The sequence below is a fragment of the Calliphora vicina genome, chromosome 1 (genome assembly GCF_958450345.1).
Source record: "Calliphora vicina chromosome 1, idCalVici1.1, whole genome shotgun sequence".
NCBI classification, from domain to species: domain Eukaryota; kingdom Metazoa; phylum Arthropoda; class Insecta; order Diptera; family Calliphoridae; genus Calliphora; species Calliphora vicina.
This window is the reverse complement of record NC_088780.1, coordinates 170,389,704-170,416,973: the sequence shown is the minus strand read 5'-3', so window position 1 is coordinate 170,416,973 and position 27,270 is coordinate 170,389,704. Positions and strand designations below refer to the sequence as shown.

The 27,270-nt window shown below is 33.4% G+C and overlaps 2 protein-coding genes across 3 annotated transcripts in view; one reads left to right on the top strand and one right to left on the bottom strand.

The window, feature by feature from the left end:
- Positions 1 to 18,908, bottom strand: part of Bruce (BIR repeat containing ubiquitin-conjugating enzyme) — a 30,471-nt gene extending 11,563 nt beyond the window's left edge. The window contains exons 1-26 of one of the 2 annotated variants that reach the window (XM_065498196.1): positions 18,455 to 18,908; positions 16,258 to 16,568; positions 15,044 to 16,130; positions 12,485 to 14,198; positions 12,166 to 12,419; positions 11,873 to 12,094; positions 11,407 to 11,791; positions 11,074 to 11,334; positions 10,840 to 11,006; positions 10,497 to 10,741; positions 9,766 to 9,883; positions 8,796 to 9,691; positions 7,894 to 8,094; positions 7,622 to 7,833; positions 7,291 to 7,553; positions 7,048 to 7,226; positions 6,739 to 6,975; positions 6,530 to 6,679; positions 6,338 to 6,452; positions 5,468 to 5,530; positions 4,973 to 5,403; positions 4,553 to 4,912; positions 4,210 to 4,474; positions 3,922 to 4,142; positions 2,294 to 2,411; positions 1,703 to 1,942 (exon numbers count right to left, since the gene is read on the bottom strand). In XM_065498196.1, coding sequence (XP_065354268.1) covers positions 1,703 to 1,942; positions 2,294 to 2,411; positions 3,922 to 4,142; positions 4,210 to 4,474; positions 4,553 to 4,912; positions 4,973 to 5,403; positions 5,468 to 5,530; positions 6,338 to 6,452; positions 6,530 to 6,679; positions 6,739 to 6,975; positions 7,048 to 7,226; positions 7,291 to 7,553; positions 7,622 to 7,833; positions 7,894 to 8,094; positions 8,796 to 9,691; positions 9,766 to 9,883; positions 10,497 to 10,741; positions 10,840 to 11,006; positions 11,074 to 11,334; positions 11,407 to 11,791; positions 11,873 to 12,094; positions 12,166 to 12,419; positions 12,485 to 14,198; positions 15,044 to 16,130; positions 16,258 to 16,568; positions 18,455 to 18,722 — 8,983 coding nt within the window. In that variant the 5' untranslated portion in view covers positions 18,723 to 18,908. The remainder of the gene's footprint in view (positions 1 to 1,702; positions 1,943 to 2,293; positions 2,412 to 3,921; positions 4,143 to 4,209; positions 4,475 to 4,552; positions 4,913 to 4,972; positions 5,404 to 5,467; positions 5,531 to 6,337; positions 6,453 to 6,529; positions 6,680 to 6,738; positions 6,976 to 7,047; positions 7,227 to 7,290; positions 7,554 to 7,621; positions 7,834 to 7,893; positions 8,095 to 8,795; positions 9,692 to 9,765; positions 9,884 to 10,496; positions 10,742 to 10,839; positions 11,007 to 11,073; positions 11,335 to 11,406; positions 11,792 to 11,872; positions 12,095 to 12,165; positions 12,420 to 12,484; positions 14,199 to 15,043; positions 16,131 to 16,257; positions 16,569 to 18,454) is intronic. The other variant, XM_065498197.1, reaches the window with a different exon arrangement.
- Positions 18,909 to 20,641: 1,733 nt separating this feature from the next.
- Positions 20,642 to 27,112, top strand: sle (slender lobes). The gene is made up of 7 exons (XM_065498195.1): positions 20,642 to 20,781; positions 21,066 to 21,167; positions 21,243 to 25,630; positions 25,786 to 25,897; positions 25,975 to 26,057; positions 26,153 to 26,246; positions 26,316 to 27,112. Exons 1-7 carry the CDS (start codon positions 20,748 to 20,750, stop codon positions 26,879 to 26,881), a joined length of 5,379 nt encoding a protein of 1,792 aa, XP_065354267.1. The 5' UTR covers positions 20,642 to 20,747; the 3' UTR covers positions 26,882 to 27,112.
- The last annotated feature ends 158 nt before the right edge of the window (positions 27,113 to 27,270 follow it).

Genomic DNA, 27,270 nt, shown 5'->3' with positions numbered 1-27,270 from the left:
TCCTCAAGATCCACACAATGAAATGAAAAAGCTCCTACAGTGTTATCATTTAGAGAGTCAAGTGAGAAAGATACATCTTCATTTTGACATGAAACAAAATATTCATTAACTTCGCTAGGATTTACGGTAATGAGATTATCTCGAGTCTAAACAACCATTATTCCTTAAGAAATTCCACATTTTCTTCGGACCAAAGTTCCGAAACATAGTTGAATAGGCACGCTCCTTAGCTACTTTAATTACTTTCTTTGCTCGATTTCTATATTCACAATATATTGTCCAATTTCTATGATTCCTATTTCGGAGATAATATTTATAGGCTATATCCCGTAACGAGATATGATATAATATATTAGGCGACTTAAACCAATTATCAGTTTTAGAACAAATCTTATCAATAGAGATGCGCTCAACAGAAAGTAATCGATAAGAGAAGTAGAATTATTATTAACATCATAATGAGTAGGAGCCGAATTATGATGACAAATCAAACACAAATATCCCGTAACGAGATATGATATAATATATTAGGCGACTTAAACCAATTATCAGTTTTAGAACAAATCTTATCAATAGAGATGCGCTCAACAGAAAGTAATCGATAAGAGAAGTAGAATTATTATTAACATCATAATGAGTAGGAGCCGAATTATGATGACAAATCAAACCCATACCATATCTGTCTAACTATATTAGAATTTCTAGAACAAAACATATTTATATTAAAATCCCCCATAATACAAACCTAACAATCATCACTTCTATACATATCATAACCAGAAATATTGACAGTTTCAGTCAAAGTTTCCCGCTTAAGCCATGTTTCGGTCAGACCCACAATGTCAAGAACATTACCACTAAGAAATAAATGACAAGGTAAGTGACAGATATGGCCAGAAGTGGTCAATAACGTAATATTTTGGCGTTGAAGATGCATATTTAGTGTATATGTTTAATTTTATAATAATTTCAATAAACCACGTGGTGGTCGACTAATGTGGTATAGCTGGTGAAGTAAGAAAATGGGCAGCGGAAGATTTGAAGAAAGCTATCTAGCTATTGTTCACTTTTAAAAACTTGTAACGAGAGAGCAAGAGATTGTTAAAAGTGACAGTTCGTTGATAGAGAACTTGATATTTGTTACTGGTCATTTTTTGTCCAGTAAAAATATCAAGATAGAAACATATGATTGTATATTTTCAAATGTAAACAAAAGAAATGAAACTCAAAATACACAAATATTGTAATTGTTAAAATGAATAAATGTAAAATAGTGTTAAACAAACACTTCAAATACATTTATAATTAGATTTCTGTTATAATAATGCATTATATATTTGTTTTTAAATGAGTTTGTTTGTTAATGAAAATTGTTTTATAGCAAAAATATAGTTTAAATTAATATTAAGTGCTTCTTTTATTGTTTGTATGCATTTGTTGATCAAAAATCATGCTATTATTAAATTGTTGTTTCTATGAGCATTAACAGCGATTTTAGTTTTTTGAAAAGGCCATTACTTATCAAATGTTTACAAACAGAAACTTACAAGTTTTTACAAATTGTTGTTCGTGTACTTTTTTGGATATTTTTTAGATTGAGAATAAATTTATTATTACTCTCTAAATTAAAGTTACTGAATAATTTTTACTGGAAAGTACGCGAACAAACCTACAATCTTAAATTAATATTTTATATACTTACATGCTTCCAAGTATTGGCATATCGGAGCTACAATTAAACGGGAATTTGACGCTTTCTCGCATAATGTTATAAGCATGTTGAATACGGCATCAGCTGTAGTTTGTGGTTCATCAAGCAAAAATGTCGAATCGGCCGGTTTAACACTGTAGAGGGCAGATGAGACCATTAAGGTAAATGACGTACTTGAACAATGAGACAGAGAACCTAATAAACGCTTCATAGTTGGAAAATGTCGGAGTACTAAAATAAATTAAAATTTACATATAACTTATGTGTGAATCATGTCCAGTGTCTCATGTAAATTTGTGAATTTTGCTACAAGTTAAATGAAAAGATTAAAAAAAAAACTTTTAGCTCATTCAATTCATCACAGTAACGAAAAATTTTTTTTCCTTTTTATTAATTACCAGTTTCCATGTACCAACTTTTAAAAAGTGTAACATGAATCGGCATAAATCATATTAACCAATAAGATGGTTAAAACTTATAACGTCTTTTCAAAAGATCCCATATGAAAGCAAAATTCACAAACTCATGTGAAGCACTGTATACTTATTACGACATTTCAGCTAAATTCAAAAACAATTATACCTGTATCAGCTATACATGGCGTTTTGACACGATGGCCGTCTATATTTAATTGTTCAGCTTTAGTTTCGTCAGTTTGGCAAATGTTTGTAAGTTCTTCCTCTTCTGGAATAGTGACATCCTAACATTTGAAATAATAACAAATTCAATTTAAAATCATAAGGCACATGTACTTGTGATTGTACTTCAAAATGTTATTTTTTACAGGGACCGCAAATAATGATTACACTGTCCAACAAGATGAGACTTTTTGATTGGAACAGAATAGCGACCCTAAATTATGAAAGGGCATGTTGAGTAGATAATTTTTGTAGAATACACTTATAGTCCAGCTGGTCTGAATTTTTTGCAGTGGGTCAAAGTTTTAATTTTTTTATCGAAGGTAGCATTATACTAACTGAAAAAAATGTTGTAAGTTAATATCTGAGAGAATTCTTATTGTCAGAGTTATATTGTGGATTTTTATGGGGATAATTTTTGTAATTTTTGACCCTTTTTTCGAGAAAATAAAAAAACTCCTTTCGAAAAGGACATTTAAGGATTAAAATATTCTACGAAATTTTTTACCGTAAAATTTCAGTGGGGTCACCAAAAATACAAAATTTGTAAATAAAGCGCTTTACACTTAATTAGCAAAATTGCACTACATCTCGGGTCTCACATTTTTTTTAAAAATATGTATCTCCAAAAATCCAAATATGATCCGGATGAGTTGAAATTTAAAATATAAGTAGTCCTTAAGGAGATCTACAAAATATATTCATACATATGTAAGTTATCTCTTTCAGTTCAAGAGATATTTAGGATTATTTTTTTTTTTTAAATTCTGCTCGATCTTTTTTTGGTTTTTTAGATTTTTTACAAAGTAAAAAATACGACCATTTTTTCATGTTCCAACTTTGGATGCGTGTAACTTTTTATATGGATGAAATAACTGTTAGCATGTTATTTTTATTGTATTCGAAATTTTATTGCAAATATAGATATTTTGAAAAAAAATTTCGAATCTCCGTAGGCCCGCCATATCTAAAAAACCCAAAAAAAGATCAATCAGAATTAAAAAAAAATAAATAAATAAACCTAAATATCTCTTGAACTAAAAGAGATAACTTACATATGTATGCAGACCAGCTGGACTATAAGTTTGTTCTACAAAAATGATCTACTCAACATGCCCTTTCAGAATTATAGGGTCGCTAGTCTGTTCCAAAAATGCTGTTGGACAGTGTTATTTTTAAAATTTCAACTAAAAAAATAATACTGAAATAATAATACTGCTTTTTTAAGTTCTATATTTTTCCCCGAATACAAGGTGATTCTTTAAGTTTTATTTTGCTTTAAAAATAAATGTTATTTCTCGAGTTTTATTTTTTGATTTGTGTTTTGATAAATGTTTTTTGTAATTTAGTTTAACAAATAAAAGTTTATGATCGGACTCTGGAGATAAGTTTGATCTTAAATCGGAAATTACCTCCAGAGTCCGTGCATAAACTCTTATTTGTGAAACTTTTAACTTTTATTGTCGAAGCAAAAAATAAAACTCAAAAAATAATTATTGAAGAGTAATTTTTAATAAAACTAAATAAAACGGTCCCTGTTTTTTAAGTTAAATAAAACAATATATGGCTTACTGTCAGTTGTCGTGGCAGTTCTGTTTGTATTAACGATGAGCAAAGTTTCAGCAAGCTTATAATAAGAGAATTATCAGATATTGGGCAATTTTGTTTAGAGTGGTCGGATCCCAATACATTGGCAAATAAACTACTAAATGAATTGCTGGCATTGTTGGTATCAGATGTACGTTGACACTGCAGTTTGTCGCCATTCGAAATATTATTAAATACCAAAAATGCTGTAATGATGAAAAATTGTTTAAGAGATCTTACTGTTTCATTTAAATATTACCGATTTATACTTACAAACACACTCTATAATATTCAATGAAATATTTAGATCTGCCTTATCGTAGGGCATTATTAATAAGTCACGAACTAATTGGCTTTGAGCGTCAATTGGACCTAATTGGTTGCTTATTGCACCACCAGGTTGAACAAGTTGCAGAATCACGTGCAGAAGCGTATCTTTGAGCTTTCGTTTGCAGGATATGATGGCATCGGCAGACTCGCATTTGCGATGTAGCCAGTGCAACAGTTCATGCAAATGTTTACATATTGTTGGTCCAGCCTAGTTGAAACAAAATTTACATACAAATATAGAATTAACAATTTTAACTTTTATATTAATTATTTATGTAATAATTACGCATCGATTAGTAATAATAACTGAGCTCATGCCATAGCCGGAGAAAAACCTTAGCAACATTTTCTCAAAGTTCTCATCGTTAATAATGACTTCATTAATACGAGTTCGGTCTTCTTCCTCTTGGCAAAATGTTTGAGAATTACATGCTAATAGCAGGCATTGAAAACCCAAACACCACGTACGCAATTTAACATCATTGTACCATGCCAATGCCAATAAAAGTCCTTGTATAGCGTTCGCACCAAAAGGTATTTTTGGAACTTCGCTGTTTGAGATACCGGAATTGTAAGACTTATCGGCCAGCTCACTATTCAGAGTCAACCACATCTGCAAAACTTGTTCAAGATGTACCCACGTTTCCTGGAAATAAATCGAAATTTCTCTTATACAATAACAAAACATATCAAATCATAAACATACTTCTAAATGCAGGTCTGCGAGTATACAATCAAAGACGCTTTTGAACATGTTGTATGTATTTACGCCACAATTGTATTCTGGGCCAGACCATATATCTGTAACATAATCTGGCCAAACCGCAACTTCCGGTGAAGCCGTTTTGAATTCACTAGCAGCTATTTGAGGGAGCGATGAGTACATATCTAGAGATGAGACCATTGTAATGCGTCGTAAATCCGTTTCAACGTTTAAATCCAGTCCGATGTCTAAACGGGAATCCATTGCACTTGAAATCGATTTGCAAAAATAGTTAACTGTGTTCTTATTCAAGTTGCTATTATCCTTCTTTGGTACTGATTTGTTTCGTTCAAAATTATCAATGTCATTCAATATCTCATCGAACTCTGTATCTTCGCATTCAATTAGTGAGGGCAAATATGGATATTTCACACCTACAACAATATGGCATACTCGTAACAGTGAGAACTGATATGAATGTTAGATGTTTTTACTTACCGTCTGAATATTGCATATCGTTGCTTGTCGTCTGAGTAGACCCTGATTGTGGCATGTACAAAGCTAAAATTTAATATATTTATATTAGACCTGCTCTTAAAAAATAGATTTGCTATGGATGGATCTTTCAAATCTACTTTGATTAAGGGCAGGATTAAGTATGTATTCTGATTTTGTACTGAAGGTTTTTGCATCAGTACTTTGTTGTTCATGTACTTGGATGGTTGGTTGCTATCCAACAATTCACATTTCTCAATTATCAATCGATTTAGGGCACCAGTTACTATTATTAGATTACCCAATGGAATGGCTCATCTAATACTGATGATTGATTACAAACTTTGTAACTTACATGACAACTAGATAGGTAACTGAGAGCCAAAAACCAAGTCTGTTGTCAAAAACCTAATTCATGATAATGTATTGCCATATATATTTGTTACTGTATCACCCGTATGTGTGAAAAGAGAGTAATTTTTTGTATATTTCTCTATGCTTTGTAATACCAAAAATATGATTATGAGTTATGAGTCCATGAAATATATTCATATTCAGCCCAATTATGAATAAAAATTCCTCAGGAGTTTTTTAACAACATTTTTTTTTTTTTGAAAAGGAAAAAACTCCCGGGGAATTTTTATTCATAATTGAGATGATAGTATTTTGAACACCCTTTAATGTTCATTGAATATATTGATATTAAAATGTATAATTTGTGTTGGTAGATAACAATTATTTAAAATTATTTCAATAGATAATATAATTTGGAATGAATTATTGTTAGGAATATCTTGCAATGGTTTCCCATATAACGATTTAAAAATACTATTAGAACGTACTTAAAACTTTTGTTTATTTTATTCCACTTACAAGTATAGGCAGCGAATAAATCTTTTGTTTCCTGTAAAGTGTCCAATGGCCTAATGCCATCATTCGTGGGTGTAGCATCGTTATCTTTGAAATGTCTATCCGCATCCAACAAGTCCTTTGTAAAAAACAATAGAAAATATAAAACTAAAATTAACCGATTTATTAGAATAAACAGTGCAGGTATAAACGAACCTGTAATAAACATGTAATAGCATGAACAGCCCATGGTTGTTGTTGGTCATTCCATACAGCCATACGAATCAAGTGCTCCAATTGATTTATAGTTATAATCTTTGATAGCTGTACTGCAGGTCTACAAGCGGAAACTAATCGTGCGATTACCTTGTAATAAAAACAAACAATATATTTTAAGAACGTTATACAATACTCATCGTACTCACTTTGCATGTGAGCAAAAATTGGTCCATATTGCAAGTAAAATCCATTTCAAGCAGCAACGCAATTAGACCACGTATGACAATCAGTATATTATTTAGACGAATGTTCTTGAGGCCTTTGTCGAAATTATTCTCGGGTTCTTGGTTAACATCTTTGGGAAGTTTTGGCAAAATGTTATTTTTGCTTGTTTTGCTTGATGACTTTGGTTTACCGGTAAGTTCCATAAAAATACCAGGATGCTACAAGAGGAAAACAAATTGAATTAGGTATTGTGCCCAACATTGCAAAATATTAATCTAACTAATGCTTACTTCATTCTGTATCATATAGATTTTTTTGCCCCAATCTGTGTAGGGTTGTACACTATATTTATTTTGCTGGATAATACGTTTTTTAAAACAGCGCAATTGCTTTCCCGAACTATTTGATGATTGTCCTCGTGTTTTGGCAAAGTCTGTTTCACAGCTCATAAAGTCCCATCTATTTGCAGCTGTAAAATTTAATGTTTTCATATAAATTATTCTATTAAACTCACTGACAACAAGATAATTTACATTTGTCTTTGCGATCATCCAGGCAAACTGAAAGAAATAAAAGCAGCCATGTTATCAGTTGCAAGTCAGATTTGGCACACAAGTTGCTAGTGTCCGATTCAATGCCCGAAATATTAAAACCTCCTCCAGTGGCCTCTTGATATCGTGGAGAAATTGGAGCCAGCAATTTGGCCAATGTTTTTAGCACTGAATCTATTACTATAGACCGACAATTTCCCATAGAAATGCTTCGTCTTCCCAAATAGGTCAGCAAAAAGAATATACTGAAGAAAAATCATATTTTTAATTTATTCATTATATAGTTAAATATAAAATACAGCAAGCATATTACCGATCTTGGGGAAATATTTTGCTATTTTGAGAAGAGAACAAGTTGCAAAATATGTTTGTAAGAAAATCCCCCCACCAGGTTTGTACGCAACACATGCGAACTAACAAAGAACATGTCGCCAATTGAATATGAGCATCTCCATATACGACAAACGAATTAAATAGCATATTGGCCACATCAGCTGTGAACAGTTGTTGCATAGCCAACATATCCTAAGGGAAAATGTATTGTTATAACATTTAATTGTACTTGTTAATAAATTGTGTACATACCTTGAAGCTGAATTCTATGGAGAAATTTAATAGAATTTCTATTAACGCCTGGCCAAGAACTCGCAACTTGTCACGTGATGACATACGTAAGGCTTGCGACGGATCCATTGGAGTATATGAGTTATTATCCTTAATGGAGGATTCTAATCTAATAATAACATTCCGTATAACATTAATTTCATGCTGAAGCACTATACATTCCTAAAAAAAAAATAACAAACATTAAATAAGTAAAAAGTAAAAAAATGTATTTTAAGCTTAACCTTCGCTTTACCAATACCCACCCGGTTGACCTCTCGGTTTTTGTTAGCTTAATAAATTTTTTCATTTTGTTTCGATTTAAATAAAATTTAGACTCACTGAAAAAATTTTAGAGTTCTATCTATATAATTTAATAAAAACATTTTAAACTTTTTATAAGGTTTTTTCGATTTTTTAAAATTTTGTTCGTCGAATATATGTATAGAAGTGCAGTACCACATTGGTAAACCATGTACATAAAAAACCTTTGGCAAAGCGAAGGTTAAACTGATTCTCGACAAATTCGGAAATCGGTAGTAACCACTCTCAACCATTTACTAGAATGTCCAATAAAAGTTCATACATACATACTTACAATTTTTTAAATTCTACGGATTTGGGGAAAAGCTAAATTGTTCAATAAACCAATCAATAAATTATATTCTTTCTCAATTTGAATACCAAAAATATGAGCCACATCTAACAAATATAACCTTTCCGAGATATCTTTAAAAAAACATTAAAACTTTATATCTGAAAACTGCCTTTAGATTTTGCATTGTCGTACGGAGATATATATGTATGTATATCTATGTTAATTTATCTAAAGGCCTACAGATTGCTTGAAAACTAAACAAAAATTTAATAATTGTAAAACAAACCTCATATATTGAAGTGATTTTTCCGCTCTCCAAGTTGTAGGACGTATCATCATCACTACGTTGTTTGTTAATAAATGCCTGCATGTGGGCTACATTAGATACGTCTGCATTTAGAAGTGGTGTTAGCAACTCCAATAGCTTACAGCTTGCTAGACTGTATCGGCAATGTACGTCTTCGTGTAATGAGTGCAATGCCTTTATCTGAGCTTGAATATTCTGAGACTGGCTATTCATATAATCTAGAAGAATATCGCCATAGCCATCGGATTCCAATACTACTATATGTCCAAAAAATGAGCCAAGTGGAATTTTACATTTTGTCGATGACATGCCGACGCGTCCCATTATAGTTATTTTCATATAACGACAAATAGGTGGTGGCAGCAAATCACTTAAAACCAAAGTCTTTGTTCCAATATCGGGTGCCACAACTAAACGAACACAGTCGGTCTCCTCATCGAAGCACCAAATATCAATGTGCAGAGAAGCCAACTCGTCGCATGCTGGTATTATAAGATCTGTTAAAAGAATGGGTGAACCAAAATCAAGTACAACAAAGCGTCTAGCTCCGGAGTGCATTCGATCAATCACAACCATTTGTTTTGGTGGTGGAGATAACAATTTATGCCACGTGAATATATTTGGAGCATTAGCGCTACCATTTTCACCGCAAACTGTGCCACCATTAACCGAGCTTCCAGGAGGCACCCGTATTTTATCAGATTTTTCATTTGATTTACTATCTTTGGATGTTTTCTCTGGGCCACCCAATTGCTGATCGATGTACTCGCAAATAAATTTAAACTTTGGCAATGTCTTCAATTTAACTTTGTCTTCATTAGATGTTTCATTTTTACTTGATATACCAGTTGCAATGCCCTGTTCAGGATCGATCGCTAATATATTATTTAATAAATACATATGTAAATGATCTATTCAACATTTATTAATAAGTGTCTACAGTACTTACGTCCTATTCCATTCGGCTTTAAATCAGTGCCTTCGTTCATATCCAATTTCTTTTCCAATTTGATCTTATCGACAATATTGTTGACATTATTTTTAACATTATTTAGAATGTCATTCATCTAATGAAAACAATTTACAATTTATATACAGTGACTCAAACGCAAAATCGGACAAGAGTTTGTCTGATATAAATGTGCTCTAAACATAAATGGATGTACCAAAAAAATTGTTTTTTTTTCGCTTCTATTTACACTCCACATATCTATATCTCTAAAAAATAACAAAAACCAAAATTTGCTTAATTAAAACTGTAAACTTTTGCATAAAAATCAAAATATGTAACTCAATTTCTTGCGCCAAACACAAAATCGGACAGAGTAAAATAGGTATTCAAAAGCGATTACAGGTCATTCGGGAAAACAAAGGATATGCAACTAAATATTTATCGCCCACTTTTAAATACCTATTTTACTCTGTCCGATTTTGTGTATGGCGCAAGAAATTAAGTTATTTTGGTTTTTATGCAAAAGTTTACAGTTTTAATTGTGCAAATTTTGGTTTTTGTTATTTTTTAGAGATATAGGTATGTGGAGTGTAAATAGAAGCGAAAAAAACAATTTTTTTGGTACATCCCTTTATGTTTAGAGCACATTTATATCAGACAAACTCTTGTCCGATTTTGCGTTTGAGTCGTAATTTAAGAAAAATGAGTTGTTCGTCATTTATGATTACCTTGTCAGATTTTGAATACATTTGATCGACAGCTTCTGCTACCATTGGAGCAATTAGAAGATCATCCATATTAACATTGCTGGAGCTGGTGTTTGCGGACACAGTATCCATATTATCTACTCGGGTTGCTTCTGAGGTTGCAGCACAAGTAAAATGAAGCTGTTCTACTTCAAGCAAACCTCGCAATTGATTACTTACACTTTTACACTTGATCAAATGGGGAAATGTTCTAAAATCAACACCATCTTAAAAATAAAAATATACATTTTCGATATTTTTTTCAATATGTTTTCATTTCTTATATACAAATGTATGTGCATATGTATGTATGTATCATAATTACCAATTGAACACAATTTCTTTATGTCAATTCCTGCTGCCTGGACAAGACCGGCATTGTTTCGTATAATATTCATTAGAGTTGATGTAAAATTAACGTTATTTTTATTGACATTCGGTAAATCATAATCAAAAATGTCCGGCTCAAAGGGAAAGCCATATAAACCAAATCTAAAAGTAAACACACCCATGTTCTCATAACACAATTCTCATAACACAAATATTAGTACAAACAAACCTTGTGCCGATGAGCGCACCATATGGATCCCATCGCCTGTGGATTTCTTCTGAAATATCCATTAACAACTTCACACACATTTCCGATATGCTGTTGTAGGTTTTGTTAGACGATGTAATGCATGCCAACATCACATACCAACGAACAACGCTAGCATGTTTAGCCAATGGAAGTTCATTAAATGTATTGTAGATGGCATCCCTTAAAGCGGAATCTAATTTTGAAGATGGTTTAATGGTTGGTGGTAAATTGCAAAAGCCACTGAAACCGAAAGCAAACAAAAAATATCACATACATCATTCAGTCCATTATTCAAATAAAGAAGGGGCTTACTCTGTTAACACTAGAATTAATTTCACACATTTGTGAGCCATACTGCGGCTGCTGTGAATGATACAGTAACGTAATATATTTTCCAAATATTTCTCTGTTGAACTGATGCACTCCAGTTGCTGTGCCAATATAGGTTGACCTTTGCATCTTTCTGATTTTGGAGATCGAAATCTTTTCAATCGAATGCAACAGATCCAAATAAGAATGTCGAGCGCATAATTTTTTTCCAACGTTGAGGTCTCCGCTTTACTGATTATTTTGAAGAGAATGTCCAGTAACTGATTACTTTCTAACATGGCAATACGTTGGAGACGTTCGTTTGGGATTTGAGTTTGCGGTTTAACACCCCGTACGAATATTGAAATTTCATGTAACCAGTCGCAACCTTTAATTGTATTCCGTTGGATTGAAAAATAAAACGAAACAAACATATAAGCTTGTTAATGTCGAATAAATTGAAACTTACCGCGAGTCTTACACTGACCTTCTTTTGAAGGGTCTGCCATCGTTTTGATGTGCAGCAGGAAATTCCTAGTTCGAGTTTTGTAAAGTTTTGGAGATGTTAGAATAACTGTTCCACCTTGGTCGCACAAATCTATACATGAAGAGAGTTCTATGGGGCCTGCTAAAATTTCAGCATTGTGCGTCTGTAAAAACTCTTCGTTCAAAACTGGATTCTCATTGTTGCCTTAAAATGTAAAATTATTTATGAAAATTAATGAGCGGAACAAGAACAGACAGAATTCCATATTAAAATACCATCGCTACTATTAATACTACTACCAGAAGGTACATCGGCACTTCCGCCATCTTCCATAGACTGGTGTTTGAAACTGGAGTGTGGACCACCCTTCATTCTGTAGCCGAATCCACTGGTATTTTGCTTCAATAGTGTCACTTGTATCGCTGCTGGATTGTGGCACGGTTGATATAATGAAAACTTTAAATCGATATGACCCAATGTTGCAGGTTGCAACAAATTTATTTCAATAATGTGCTCATCCCATGTTGTGCTAAAAGTAGTTAAATAAAATACATACATATACAAAATTCATATCAAATAGCTAATTTTTCTTACGCATCATTATGTAGACGCCAAGTGTGCTGCGATTGCTTTCGTTGCTTTTGAGCTTGCACTAAGTTATTCCAACAACTGGGTACTTCGGCTGTGTAAGGTATTGATTTTTCATCAAAAAGAGTGAGATCATACAACGATCGCAATTCGTCCAAGGTCAGATCGCCGCTTCGATAAGCCAGTAAGTTTGAAGCCGCTGCGTTAACGGTCATCGAAGATGGAGATGGTGACGCGGGCACTCCTGCTCCGGAGATTGGAGTTTGACTAGTACCACAGTCAACTTTTATATTTGTGCAGAATGGAAATTGTACAGAATTAGATTGTGCTAAATCGTCATCGACGATCGATAATGAATTGGCTCCATGTTGTTGTTGTTGTTGTTGCTGTTGATTCAAATTACCTCCATCAGTTACACAAAGTTCAACACAGCTTTCGTTTAACGTAAGGCCGGTACAACTTTCCTCCTCCATGTCAATCATTTCGTCACCTGACTCATCAGTATCATTGAGAGAATAAAAAATCAAAGCTCCGTCTTGTGTACAACAGCATAAACGCTCTAAACTGCGACAATAAGTAACGGCAATAAAATGATGTTGTTCCTCCTTAATGCTGCTTATACGTTGAAAGTCACACAATGAAAATAACTCGATACTGCCATCAGCACAAACAACAGAAAATGCACCAATACTTTCACCATTATTGCATTCCGCTACTACCGATTCGGGAACATCGCCCATGTGCTGAAAATTCGGTAATATACAGATATCTTTGGGACACTTTGCTCTACTGAATGTAATGGCTTTTTTATGTTCATTCGGAATTGCACCATCAATGCAATCAAATAGCAACAACTGACCACCTACAGATTTTTTGGACACAGACCGAGAATGACTTGTTTGATATTCATTATTACTCTCATCGTTATTATCGTTATCGTCGTCATCGTCGCCATCGTTCTCACTATCCGCATCAGTAGTTACATTTGCCATTATGATCTTGCTAGCAGTTGTTATTTTCGATGCTTTTGTCTTTAACAATTTTACCAATAATTGACTACAATTGCTATTTGTTGGAATAATATCAGCTATTTCCACAAGTTCCTCTCCTCCATTGGGTGAATTACCATCGTTTAAGGCGTTCATGCGCTTGAGAATTGTACAGCTTTCGACAATGCAGTCTATATCTTCACTGTAGTTAACCTTTGAAATTCCTCCTGTCTCTGGATTTGGTGAATTGTTGGTTTTGCTGTTAAAATTTTTATTTAAATTTTTATTTTTTTGAGCAGCTTTCGCTCCAGATAGAAGGCTTTCTTTAAAATAACTGGCATCCATTTCGATATCATCGGTGCCGACACTTGGACCACCGCTACCAATTCCGCCACCACCTCCGCCACCCTCTTCGCCAGCCAATGAACTATTCTCCACAGGCTGGCCGTAATCATAGTCGAAAAGACTGTTTAGGTCACTGAATTGTTCGGCCATCTTTTTAAATTCAGCTTCAAGATAAGCATCATTGTATTCCATTGGTGAATCTGATTTACCACCCGACATAACTGTACTAACATCTGGTTTCGACGTTGCCATTATGTCATTTGCAAATCCATTACTGTCAAATCCATCGGCATATTTCTCAAATACCATCGATTGTGTTTTCTCGCCAAGTTGATTAAATGTTTTCATCAACGAAACTTCTTTAGAATGTAAAGTATCGTTCTCACCTTAAAATAAAAAATAAAGTGTTATTTACTTACAAATTTTATAAATTATCACATCAGACAGATGTGAGTTTAAAATCTTCTTCAATCTCGCCAGTTAATTGTATTGCCGTATTTGGTTAAAACATAAAGAAAGAGCTGCAGTTATATCCCTTTTTATTTGTCCCTTGATAGTATTCGAGTTTCTACAAGTGAAGTTCTTTAAATTATATTTATGGTGTCCTTGGAGCTCTAATATTTTACAATATAGCTCATCTATATCACTTCCTTTCGTGTAGGAAAGTACATTTAATTTTTGTTTAAATTTTAAACGTTTTGTGATTTTTAAAAAGTACACTTTTCGAATTATAGACTTTTTTGTTTAACAATTAGAGGGATTTTTAGCGTTATTTTAAAAAAAGAGCTTATCATTTATGTATAATTTAAGAGTGTAATTAAATTAAATTAAATGAAACTCAACAAAACGGTAATTTCCTCGAAATCCGTATATGAAAGTATTGCATTGTATTTGATCTTGTTTAATTAAACTGGTAAATCAATTATGCGGGGATCAATTAAGTGAAAACAACTGTATATACAACTTCTCTGATCCAAGATCTTTAATATCTTCTTGACAATATAGGCGGCCTTTGGCCAGGTGCACAAAGTAATAACACTTTGTTTCTATACTTAAAAATTACATTTAAATATCGAAATTGTACAGCATTGGAGCATTTTTGTAGTCAAGAAGTAATATGTTGGTAATTCAAAGAATTGTTTCATAACAATTTGTTTGAAACAATGTTTCTAAAATATTGTGTTCGTAAAGGTAAGGATTTTTTCAGTATATAAAAAAAAAATTGTTTTACCTTTTGCATTATTGGATGCGGTTGTATCTTTGTTATCACCAGAATTGGATGTGATTACACTTTCAATCACCTGCTCGTTTTTAGTTTTAGCATTATCAGTAGGGCGATCACATTCAACAATTTTTAAAACAGCCATCAGCAACATGTGTTCTCCTGTGGTTTTTTTGGTGCTTAAGCCCAAAATAATCTTTGATCCTACGACTCCAGCACGAATAGTTGAGGTTGATGTACAGGGTGATACTGATGATGGAAGTAAGGTTCCTCCAGTAGTTGCAGCAGAGCCTAAACTGCTGGTACCTGGCTGTACAGAATTCATGGAGTATATTTTACTTTGAGCTCTTGCATTCGGCAAAGCACAAATGGATGTGACACGAACCCATTCATATGAACCTTCTGTATCTTCTGAAGCATTATCGAGACTGTTATTACAGCACAGAATGTCTTTCATAAGAGAGGCAATATTAAAAGAGTGCATCTGTTTTAGGTGACGTTCAATGCTCCAAATAGTTATGTCACCTGTTTTGGAGCAACTAGTGCACAGGACATTCGCGTAGTCACTGTTCGATATGACATCGAAGCCTTGTGCAACAGGTACCAATACTCCGGGATTTGTAGCATATGTTACTGCCAGAGGCACATTTTGGGTGTATTCACCTTTGACAAATGGACACATTGGCGAATGGCGTTCATGTTCACTCCAGGGCTCATCGGTTTTCTCCCAACAAACCAGGCAAACATTACAAGTAAAACACATTGCTCTGTCCTCTCCCGATGACGAGGGCTGGTGATAGAAACCAGCTTGTGCCATCTGGTCTGGCAGTGCCCATTTGTAATCCATATGGGGCCACTTTTCAAACGTTTGTCTTCGCACCGCCTCTGAGTGCATGAGAACACGTTGAAAATTATTACAATGCCAATTAATATCCCGCAAACGTGCACCCGCAAGTAAATCCGTTAAACGTTCATTAATCGCCGAGGCAATGGCTAAAGCAGGAACATGTCTCTCGAGACGTTTTAGCAATATAACCAAATTACTGGCGACCAATTTAAGGCTAGAATAAGGGACTTGTAGACAAATTGTATTCCACTGAAAATAAAAATTGGTTATATTCAGTTATTCATTTGAATTACTAAAAATCAGAAAATATACAAATATATATGCATGTGTATGTATGTATGTCCATATATACATATATATGTATATATGTACGTACCCTTTGGGCTTTGATTCCCTTTTTGGAATTTGACTGAGCACTTTTTATCTTTTCAATAAGCTCATTTAACAAATCGTTAGGGCACTCAAGATCTTGTTCCAATTCTTTAAGGCATGTCTGAAATAGTACAGCTTCTGACAGTAGCATTTCAATTCTTATTGGGTCATCATTATGTGTAATTGGTGTTTGCAAAACTGTGTCTAATAATAAAACTCCATTGTAGTCTCCACGAAAACCAATAACATGGCCATCTGTTATAATAATCTTCTCTTGCAGTGGCATGAAATAACCATGGATTTTGTGGTTTGTATCTGAAGAAAAATCAATAAAAATACAATTATGAATAACAAATTTGTAAAAGATCAATCAAAAGATATGATTTGTGAGTGAGTCCAATGTGTTGAAAGAAAGTTATACGAACAATTAAAAACTCAAATTATATAAATGAGTGGCAATACATAGCATTATTTTTTCATTTCAATAAAAATTAACATAACAAGCCTTCCTAGGGCAATAAACTTATATTACAAAATTAAATTCCTGCGTAATACTTGAACAACAAACATTTTTATAATAAAATATATTAAATTTTAACTAATAAATTGTAAGTGTCCCTGCATTTATTGTGTATAATAAATTAGAATGTTTTAAAACAATTTGTTTTCACTGTCTCTTTAACAAACTCAAAACGCAGTAGACGGTCACCGTTATTGAGCGGTTTTTTCAAAATAAGTATTTTCCCAAAATATTCAAGAATCGATTCGGATCAACAAAAACGTAATATAATGACTATGTGCCAGAATAATGACGTTGTTACAATTTAGAGAATCGACTCTACTGCAAGCGCGAATGATTTCGTGATCATCTGGTGTTTTGTAACTTGTGATCTTTATTGAACCTCTTCTGGAGACACTTTAAGATATGGCAAGCAAATTCATAATTCTGTGGTAACTCCATCTTTCCATAGTAAACCGATTTCAGATTGTTACTTCTTCCTAATGGCGGTAGTTTCAAGAATTCGTATTGTTCTGTTGTCCTCCGACAAAATGTTATTCTCTCTTTTAGGGTGCATATAAGTTCTATACTAATTCTCGCTGATTCTGTATATGACTGTATAGGCAAATATTTCAGATATGTGTTGTACTATGATGTTAATTTTAACACTGGCGGCACAGTTTGTTTTCATTTACAACATTCCGCTCGGCATCTAAATTTAAGAACTGGAATTAACCACAGTTCTGAATTTTGTGCTGCGCATTTTTATAAAAAACACGCCTCCGTACACGTCTTCGTACACTGGGGCTGCTATATTGTAAAAAATTTAACAAATCGACTTAATTTCTTTAAAAATTACAATGTTTTTCTTATTTTTTTCAATATGAAAAAATGTTATTCACGAAATATTGGCCGTAAAAATTATACCTATAGAATTAGGTTTTAAAAGCATATTTTTTAAATTTTAAGTGCATATTTTTCTATTTTTACAGTTTATTTAATGAGCACACAAAATTTTTAGAGCTTATTTCCATTTTCCCTGATTATTACAATTCTTAAATATCTCATACAGTGATTATTCACAAATATTTGATACATATTACAAAAATTGCAATTACGATAGATTTTTGTGTAAAATTTTCAACATGGCAATTTTTTAATTTGTTCGCTATTAATAGTGTTTAAGATAATAATATAGATATGTAAATGGTGTTAACATTGTGTCTTGCTCCCTTTTTTAGGCATGTGTTGGAGGTGAAAACACCTCCTGCCGAACGCCTGCAATTATTGGAATAATTGATATGCGATGCCGCTTTTCGACATATCTCGGATGTAAAAATACTTCCCTAATTCTCCATCATGTAAGCCACATTTTAACTAAATTAAACATAAACAAACAATGAATATTTAATTTCACAATTAAAAACAAAATAGCTAACACATTTTGGTTGGAGGATGATGAATTTGTAAGCCTATTTCTTAAGGGTACATCAAAATTTAAGCCAAACTAAAGTAATTGATTGTAAATTTAACTTGTATAACAGAAAAAATACTTCTGAGTTGCAATTGTGATAGTGATCACACAACTTGTATTTGTCTCACAATATACAACACCATTATGACTCACAAACACAATCTGTATTTATTGCCTTTGTATGCATTTGGCAATCAATACATTTGAAGTTTATTGCAACCAATTTACCATTTCCAAGATGGTACGTCTGCAATATGACACCAGAGTGCACATCGAGAACTTTGATTTGATTGATACTGTCGAATACAAGTATGACATTCAGATTTGGATGATAAACAATACTGGTTGTCAGGACTGCTCTTCCGTCAATTATGGAACTTGTGCTCGATGCGGGGGATTTAACAATAGCGCCGCTTTCCATAGATAGAGCGCCTCTACTGATACAGCCCACATCCAAGTAACCATCTTGTTTTAAAATTCGTTGCTCCGCGGCCATACTGTCATTGATAAAATAATCCTTTGATATTTTTTCTTTTTCTAGCCGTATTAGTCTGTCTGATTAATTAAATGCTTATAGCAAAAAATATCACACAAAAATTTTATTTATTTTTTTCTTCGTCTTTTGTTACTTCACTTTTTTCTGATTGAAAATGAAAATTCCAACAAGAAAGTTACCAGATCAGACAAATGGACATTAATTATTACTTCTTTTTTATTTAACGCAACTGAAGAGAACAAACAGGCCTTTTTGTATAACTTTTTTTACAGAGTTGCAAAAAAAAGTACTATTTATGTAAACATGAGAGCACTTGTCCGTCATGAAAATGTAAACAAAACATGACCAAAATATTGCTCTATTTGTAGAATCATTATCTGGGCATTTTAAACGATATTTTAAAATAAAAATTGGAAATGAATAACTGCAGAACAGTAGCAGTCGTTTGTTTTGGAAATATTTATGAATAGAGGACAAAAAGTCTTACTAATGGAGATATCTATCATTGTTTTAAGTACTTTGCTCAATGAATATTTCAATCAATTTTTAGAAAAAAAAAAAGTTTTACTTATTTTTGTTGTTTTACTTTTCCAAAGTTTGATACCATATAACTTTTAAATGAAAGTACTTATGAATGATCAATACATCAATTAATAGTTATTTTTGTATTCTATTCAGAAATAATTTCCATATTAATCTGGCGTTTACACATGCAAGTAACAGTGCAAGTAACTGAACTATGCATGTGTAAATTTACACAATTGTGTTAGTTAGAGTTTTTGCAACTGTTACTTGCATGTGTAAACTCTTGGTAACCTAGCGTTTAGTCGCCGTTTACACATGCAGATTTTCCTCGCATGAAAGTTTACTTTATAGGCAACAGAGGCAAGAGGCATAGAAAGGGGTACACACTCTGATGTACTTGCAATTCGTTTTGTGTTTTCGTTCGTAATACCTACATACACACAAACATGCACATTAATGTACAAACTGTCTGCAATAAAATTCTTTGTGTGTAAACGCGAATGCAAGTTTAAAGAAAATATAATAAAATCTTATGCGCCAAAAATCTTACAGTGTAAATGTGGACCAAGGCGAATTTACTACAGGTGACGTTAATAAGTCAGCTGACAATTTTTTGCTCGATATGTTTTTTCACTTCTATCTGTCAAAGTTTGTTTACATTTCGTTTTTAATTTAAATTAACGTTTTTGTTTCTTTTAATAAAAAATATAAAATAATAGAAAAGTGAATAATTGATAATATAAAAGTGAATGGAGTACTTATTGAAAGTAAATTTCACGTATTTATTTTCACCCCTGTTTTTGATTTTTGCAGTCTGTTGTTGTTTAGCTGTTTGACAGTTAGCAAATAATTTTACAAAAACAAAGTACATGTTGTTTTTGGTAAAGTTGTATTTGTTGTAGAATTGGGTATACCTGTAAGTAAATTTGCCTTGATGGTGACAAAGTGTGTCTGTATTTCTGCGAATTTATAAACGTGTATAAAAAACATTGAGTGACTATTAATAAAGAGTTGTTACAATTTTCAAACTTTTATTTGCAATCAAAAGTATCCGGTTTATTTAAAGGAAATAAACCCAGCGTTTTAAAAAGGTTAAAGGTTATTGTTACGTATATATTGAATTTATTTTATTAATTTTTGTATTAATTCAAGTACATATAGTATTTTTTTTAATTAAATAAAACGAAAAATCAGTCAGATTAAAAACAAAAATAATAATATTTTTATTTTAAAGATTTACAAAACGTTCTTTTTATGCCAATTTTAAATTTTGATAAATTCATGAAAAGTGCAACGCTAACAGTTGAGAGTAGGTACATTTAAGTATCGAGTACTCAAACATAGTCGGTATTGAGTACTCAAGAATCAAGTACTCCTTACATCAAATAATTTTACAACACTATTTTGGCATTATTTTGTGGCATTTCTATAATTTTGAGCGTCTTCTATTTGTTAATTGTATTGCGAAATAAAATCTTAACAATTATATTAAATAAAGCAATGGATACTAATGCAACTGATTCTGCGAGTCGTGGTGAGTTAAAAATATTAAAAATACTATGTTTTCAGAATTCCATTGTTAATGCATAGGTATGTATGTAGCACGTTTAGTATTTCTTAAAACCGAGTGTATATGTAGTAAAAGAACCGTTTTTATTTAAAATGGTTTTAATGCTAGCGTGGGTACTCAAGCTTTGTTAGCTTTTTTTTGTGGAATGTTACATTATACAAATTTGTGTTAAAAATATCAGTCACATTAAAGTTTTTCACTTTGTATTGTTTTTTATATGTATGAAAAAAATATAATTTTTTTTTCAGTGACACGTTCCTTGAGGAAACGAATAGCTTCGGTGGATAGCGAAAACTCCAGCCGGCCTGGTACTCCAGTTCCATCGAAATTAGTATCAATTTCAGAAATAAGTAAGCCAAAATTTTGCTCTATATTTTTTAATATATTTCTATCTTAATTAATAAATATTTGTTTAATTTTATTAGCTGCCTCTCCATCTAGACCAACTCGCATGACCCGTCGTAATTCCACTTCTGGAGTTGCTACACCAGTAAAAACTCCAGCGAAACGTGTCGCTGCTACTTCCTCAATTATTGTAGAGAATGCAGTTACACCTGCAAGACGAAGCACTCGTAGACGTAGTATTTCAGTACATGAGAACGATGAAATTTCACATACAGGACTAAAGGTTCCGTCGTTTGCAGCGTTAGATGAAGAAAATGCTGCTAATGAACAAAACCCAAATAGAGTAACTCGTTCACAATCCAAGTCACCACAACAAATTAAATCTTTGAAGGCTTCATCACCAAGTCCTAAACTGACTAAAAGCCCTAATGAAAACAAAAATAAAGAACTGGAGGAAGAAATCGCGGATACTGAACAATATACATCTACGGCAACTCGTTCACAGTCCAAATCTCCGCTACAAATCAAATCATCTAGGGCTTCATCGCCTAGTCTTAAACATACCAAAAGCCCAAAAGAAAATAAAAATAAAGAGCCGGAGGAAGAAATCGCGGCTACTGAACAATATACATCTACGGTAACTCGTTCACAATCCAAGTCTCCACAACAAATTAAATCTTCGAAGGCTTCATCGCCAAGTGCTAAATTGACTAAAAGCCCTAACGAAACCGAAAATAAAGAAATGGAGGAAGAAATCTCGGCTATTGAAGAATATACATCTACGGTAACTCGTTCACAATCCAAGTCTCCACAACAAATTAAATCTTCGAAGGCTTCATCGCCAAGTCCTAAATTGACTAAAAGCCCTAACGAAATCAAAAATAAAGAGCCGGAGGAAGAAATCGCGTCTACTGAACAATATACATCTACGGTAACTCGTTCACAATCCAAGTCTCCACAACAAATTAAATCTTCGAAGGCTTCATCGCCAAGTCCTAAACTGACTAAAAGCCCTAACGAAATCAAAAATAAAGAGCCGGTGGAAGAAATCGCGGCTACTGAACAATATACATCTACGGTAACTCGTTCACAATCCAAGTCTCCACAACAAATTAAATCTTCTAAGGCTTCATCGCCAAGTGCTAAATTGACTAAAAGCCCTAACGAAACCGAAAATAAAGAAATGGAGGAAGAAATCTCGGCTATTGAAGAATATACATCTACTGTGACTCGTTCACAATCCAAGTCTCCACATCAAATTAAATCATCGAAGGCTTTATCACCTAGTCCTAAACAGACCAAAAGCCTTAATAAAAACAAAAATAAAGAATTGGAACAGAAGAAGAAGCGAAAATCCGGCCCCAAAAGTAAGACAGGATGCCATGAGGATGTGTCTGATGTCGAAACCAGTGTGCTTGAATATGAAGTGGAAGAGATTAAAAACAAATCGTCGAATATTACAATAATCGTTTTAACGGACGACGAGTCGAATCAAACCATTATGGAAACTATTGAAGAAGATAAAACACCACAAGGCACAGATAAATTCGCTTTAGAGGAAATTGATTCACAGCTTTCTGACGCAATCAATGTTACTAAGAATGAATTATTAAATAATAATGAAACGCAAATGGAAGAAAATACCAATAAATCTAATTCAAACATGCATTGTACTGTGCAAGAAACAAATTCAACAACAGCTACAGCAACTGACATCAATATTCTTAAAGAGCCGATTGGCGTAACAAGCGATCACAAAGAAAGTGAAGAGACCATATCGCAATCTCAAACAGAATCAATCAATAATGCTGAAGAACAAATCCAGCACACACTTACGGATCATAACCCAGAAAATACGATCGATGATATGATGAATGAAGAACTAGAATATGGTGCGAAGAATTTGCAAGAAAATGAAATAAACTCTTCTATTGATAAAAATGTAGCTAATAAAATTGAGATAATTAGTGTTAGTACATTGACACCTTATAGCGGTGTAAATAAGGAAGACTCAAATGTAAGCAATTGTAAAGCGTCATCGAGAAAAGTAGATTTCGCATCAAGTCCTTCAAATGATATGATCATTAAAAATGTTTATCCCAAGACGCCAGCCTTCATGAAAACAACAAATTGCTTCAAAGATGCTAATTCGTCTCGGGATAATGATGGCTCATTCAAAGCAGAACATAAGACAATGGCAATTCACTCAGAGAATCACCAAGATAATAATATTGCCATAAACACTGAAAAAGTTGAAAATAAACAAGACGAGTTCTCACAGATTGAGGCAAAGGTGACCCCAATGCGTGGTTTAAAATCTGCCCGCTCATTGCAAATTGCTCAAAGCTCTACTCCAATCAATATAGAAGCATCCAATCCTGAAGAACTATTGCCAGAAGAAGAAAATCATATTACTGAAGCCGAAGATACACCCTTAAATGAAGAAATGGAAAATAAAACAACTGAAGCACACTCAACTGATGATGAAGAAGTTAAATGGATTAATCCCAGTGTAAAGTGCGCAACTGCAGAGGGGTCTAAGCTGGATGCAGTAGTCACGCGTAATGACACAAGTTCCAATAATTGCCGTGATAATATTGACACTTCCGTCGAACATGTCAAAACTAATAAAAAAAAGAAGAGTATTATTTTCTCCTCTGAAGATGAGGGTGAAGATGTCGAAAGAGAACAAGACGATAAATATGATGATGATGATGGTGAATGCGAATTGGCAGCAGGAGAAAAGCCGTACAAGCGGAAACATGATTTTCATGATGATGAAGCAATGGAAGTGGATGATTACGAAAGTGGTGACTCCATGGATTCCGAGGAACGAAAAGAAATTGAAGAAAATGAAATACCAGTCGATGGTGAGTCAATTGGAAGTAATACCACTGATGATGAACACGAAGAATACGTCGATGAAGAAGAAGACAGCGATAATGCTGATTCATTCATTGTTTCAGACAATGAGGAGCTAGAGTGTTCGGAGAGTAGCGATGAAGATGAACCTATCGATGAAGACGTAGATGATCATAATCGAGACAAGAAAAAGACCTACAAACGTTTACAACGTCAAATGGAGAGTTCCTCGTCATCCGATGATGAGGTGGAAATCCTTACATCCGAAGAAAAACTAAAACTTGAATTCTCTGATGAGGAAAACATAAATGAGGAGAAGCCAATGAAGTCAGAATTGAATTCTGGGGAATTTCACATTGATTCTAAAAATTTACTTGGCAAATCTAGCGAAAATATTATTCTCGATACGAGTAAACTCAGCGATTCTGCATTGCGCATGCACTGCACATCCGAAAGTGAATCTGACGAAGAAGAAGTTGATGGAGCAAACAATTATATGTTGCGCAAAGAAATTCTTCGCAAACTTAATCAATCAGATCGCTTTAACAAATCAGTTCGAGATTTGAATACAGAAACTGATACATCTCCAGCTGAGTTAGAAGCTAAAATAATTCCTGAAATAATTCAAGAGAATAACATTGATGAAAAATTGGAATCTTCCGATGAAGGACTCACAACTTCAACATCTCCCGAAGAGGGTACCTTCAAAACACGCAACATTAGTAAATTGCGATCTGAAAGTCATTTGGGAGAAGTATCAGTGACATCGGAAAGTGACGCAGACAAAGAAAACGGGCATAAATCATTGAACTTACCATACGACCGTATGCCAGACAGCGGATTGAGCGTGTCCTTTGGTAATTATAAAAATGTTAAAAATCGTTCTAAAGGGAGGCAAGAATGGCAACGATCATTTACAATAGATGTAACCGTAAATTGTGGAGACTTGGAAACTGCAGTAACTGATGTTAAATTAAAAGAAGAAACTGTATCAGCTTCCTCATCTACAGATGATCGAGAAACAGAAGTGCTTAATGGAGAAGACTTAAGATATTTAGAAAATATAAAGCATATGCCTTTGCCATTGGGCAATCCTTTGATCCGCACTCGTCGCCAATCACTGGCACTACCCACAAATCCGGACATGGAGATTTGTTCCTCTCATGGGGGCGCTACTAGCAAGAAAACAAAACGTAAAAGTTTAGGAATATTGTCGGGTAGTGACTTTAATCCCTCTCAGTCATTCATCGATAGCATAGAACTGCATAAAAGTGAGCTCAACCGACAAGTAGCAAAACGGAAGCGTCTATCGAAAAGTTTTTGTGGAGCTTCGGAGGCTCTCGACAACAGTATAATAGACATAGACGTACGTCACTTACACAAACGGTCTAAATTGATAGGTGAAAACAATATTGCTGAAAGTCATCATGACTCTATTGAACATATCAACACCAGTAAACTATCCACTAAAATCTGCTCTACTCCTCACGTAAAGACCGACAAAAATGATTCCAATAACAACATTCAACGCATCTTAACTCGTTGTGATGAAATACTAGAAGCAGCAAATAGAGCTAAGCTTGAATCTAAAATCAATAACAAACAGGTAATGTCCGCAATATTTAGTTCAAAACTAGTGGTTTATTTTGCCAATAACAAACCACATCGGAGGTTTCATGAACATAAATTATAAATAGTATTTAGATTAAAATTAATTTATATGTTAAATATTTAGACTCATTTCCGCATCATTTATTTTAGAGTAAAGGTAAAATCTCGAAGAAACTGAGGAAAAAATCCATTTTAACTTTACCACAAGAAACAGTTCCTGAAGATGCACTAAGAAAAGTATCCAAAGAAATAAAGCGTAAAGGTAATATAGTTAATGGTACTAAAATTGCCTAACAGTTATTTATTTAACCTCAACAAATCCCATAAATATAATTTCAGTTAAGACCAAAACAGCATTATCGCAGGCAATTAAGGCTGCAGATGTCATACTCGGTAAAAAGAAACAAACTCAACAACAAATGGTACGTAAAGTCTTATATGCATAGTTGAATGTTGGGCTCTTTAATATTGAACATATGTACATACATATATGCAATTTTTTTAATTCGTATTGTAGGAAGAAAAGGATGAAATTGTGTCAAAACAATTGCCCCCAGATGTGTTAGAAGCTATTGAAAAGACATCATCAATGAAAAAGATGTGTAAAAAAGGTAAATTTACATATGCACACATATCTATAAAATGTTTAATAACATTAATGCGTAAATTTTAAATTGAAGGCAATACTGGAAATGTTCATACCACATTGACATCGGCTGGTAAATTCATGGACATGCCACAGACACCAGAAAAGAAGAAGAGGAAACCAACATATATTCAATTGCCTACTGGAAAAGTGAGCGTTGAGCCAGTTACGCCCAAAAAACGTTCAGTGCTAGCATTTAATGGTACGGAATTCAGGGAAAGTCCAGTTACGCCATATGCTACTGGTTTTAAAGTTCGGCAAATTCCACTGACGGAAGACAACAACTCGTCTTCATTGTGTTTAAAGAATGGTAAAAGGAAACGACATCACGAAGAAAAGCCCAAAGACCGTACTTTGCCAAAATCACAGTGGACTCAATCAGGCCTATTCATAGAAGAAGACATTTCAAAGAATCGTCGCATTGTACGATCTGAAACCGCACACGTATGCGGTGGATATCCAAAAACCAAAAACGAAGAACTAACAGCCATTAATCGTAATTTCAAAGAAAATGCCATGATGCGACCCGACATTAAGCGTAGTACCAAGCGTGAAATCTTACAATTGAAAGAACGTCGCCAAATGCAGGGTCATTATTAAGTAAGATATCGTATTACGATTTGCATTCCAAAGCATATTATCTATATACATACCTACTTACATTTAACTTAATTGCCATGCTGTATTCGTATAATCGATGAATTATGCGATCAAAATTCTTCTAGTTTATACTTATTTTTTATTATCACATATTATATATATTGCAAAATAGTCTATCTAAATTTATACCTACTTTGTTTTGCAAATAAATTGTTCTGTTCTGTTACGTTACGTTGTTGTTCTTTTATTAAATACATACTATCTGTATACATACATACGTATGTGTGCATGTAGTTTAGTTTATTTGTTGTTGCTGCTCGTCTTAGAGACCTTAGTTCTGTATCCCTTTCAGGATCTACAATGTAGATTCTACAATCTACATAAATTTG

What these genes read in the sequence shown, in the direction of transcription:
- sle (XM_065498195.1), top strand. Translation starts at nt 20,748, where the DNA reads ATGGATACTAATGCAACTGATTCTGCGAGTCGTG. An exon ending in CTAAAATCAATAACAAACAG is followed by an intron (nt 25,631 to 25,785) that starts GTAATGTCCGCA and finishes CATTTATTTTAG; the next exon opens with AGTAAAGGTAAAATCTCGAA. An exon ending in AACAAACTCAACAACAAATG is followed by an intron (nt 26,058 to 26,152) that starts GTACGTAAAGTC and finishes TTCGTATTGTAG; the next exon opens with GAAGAAAAGGATGAAATTGT.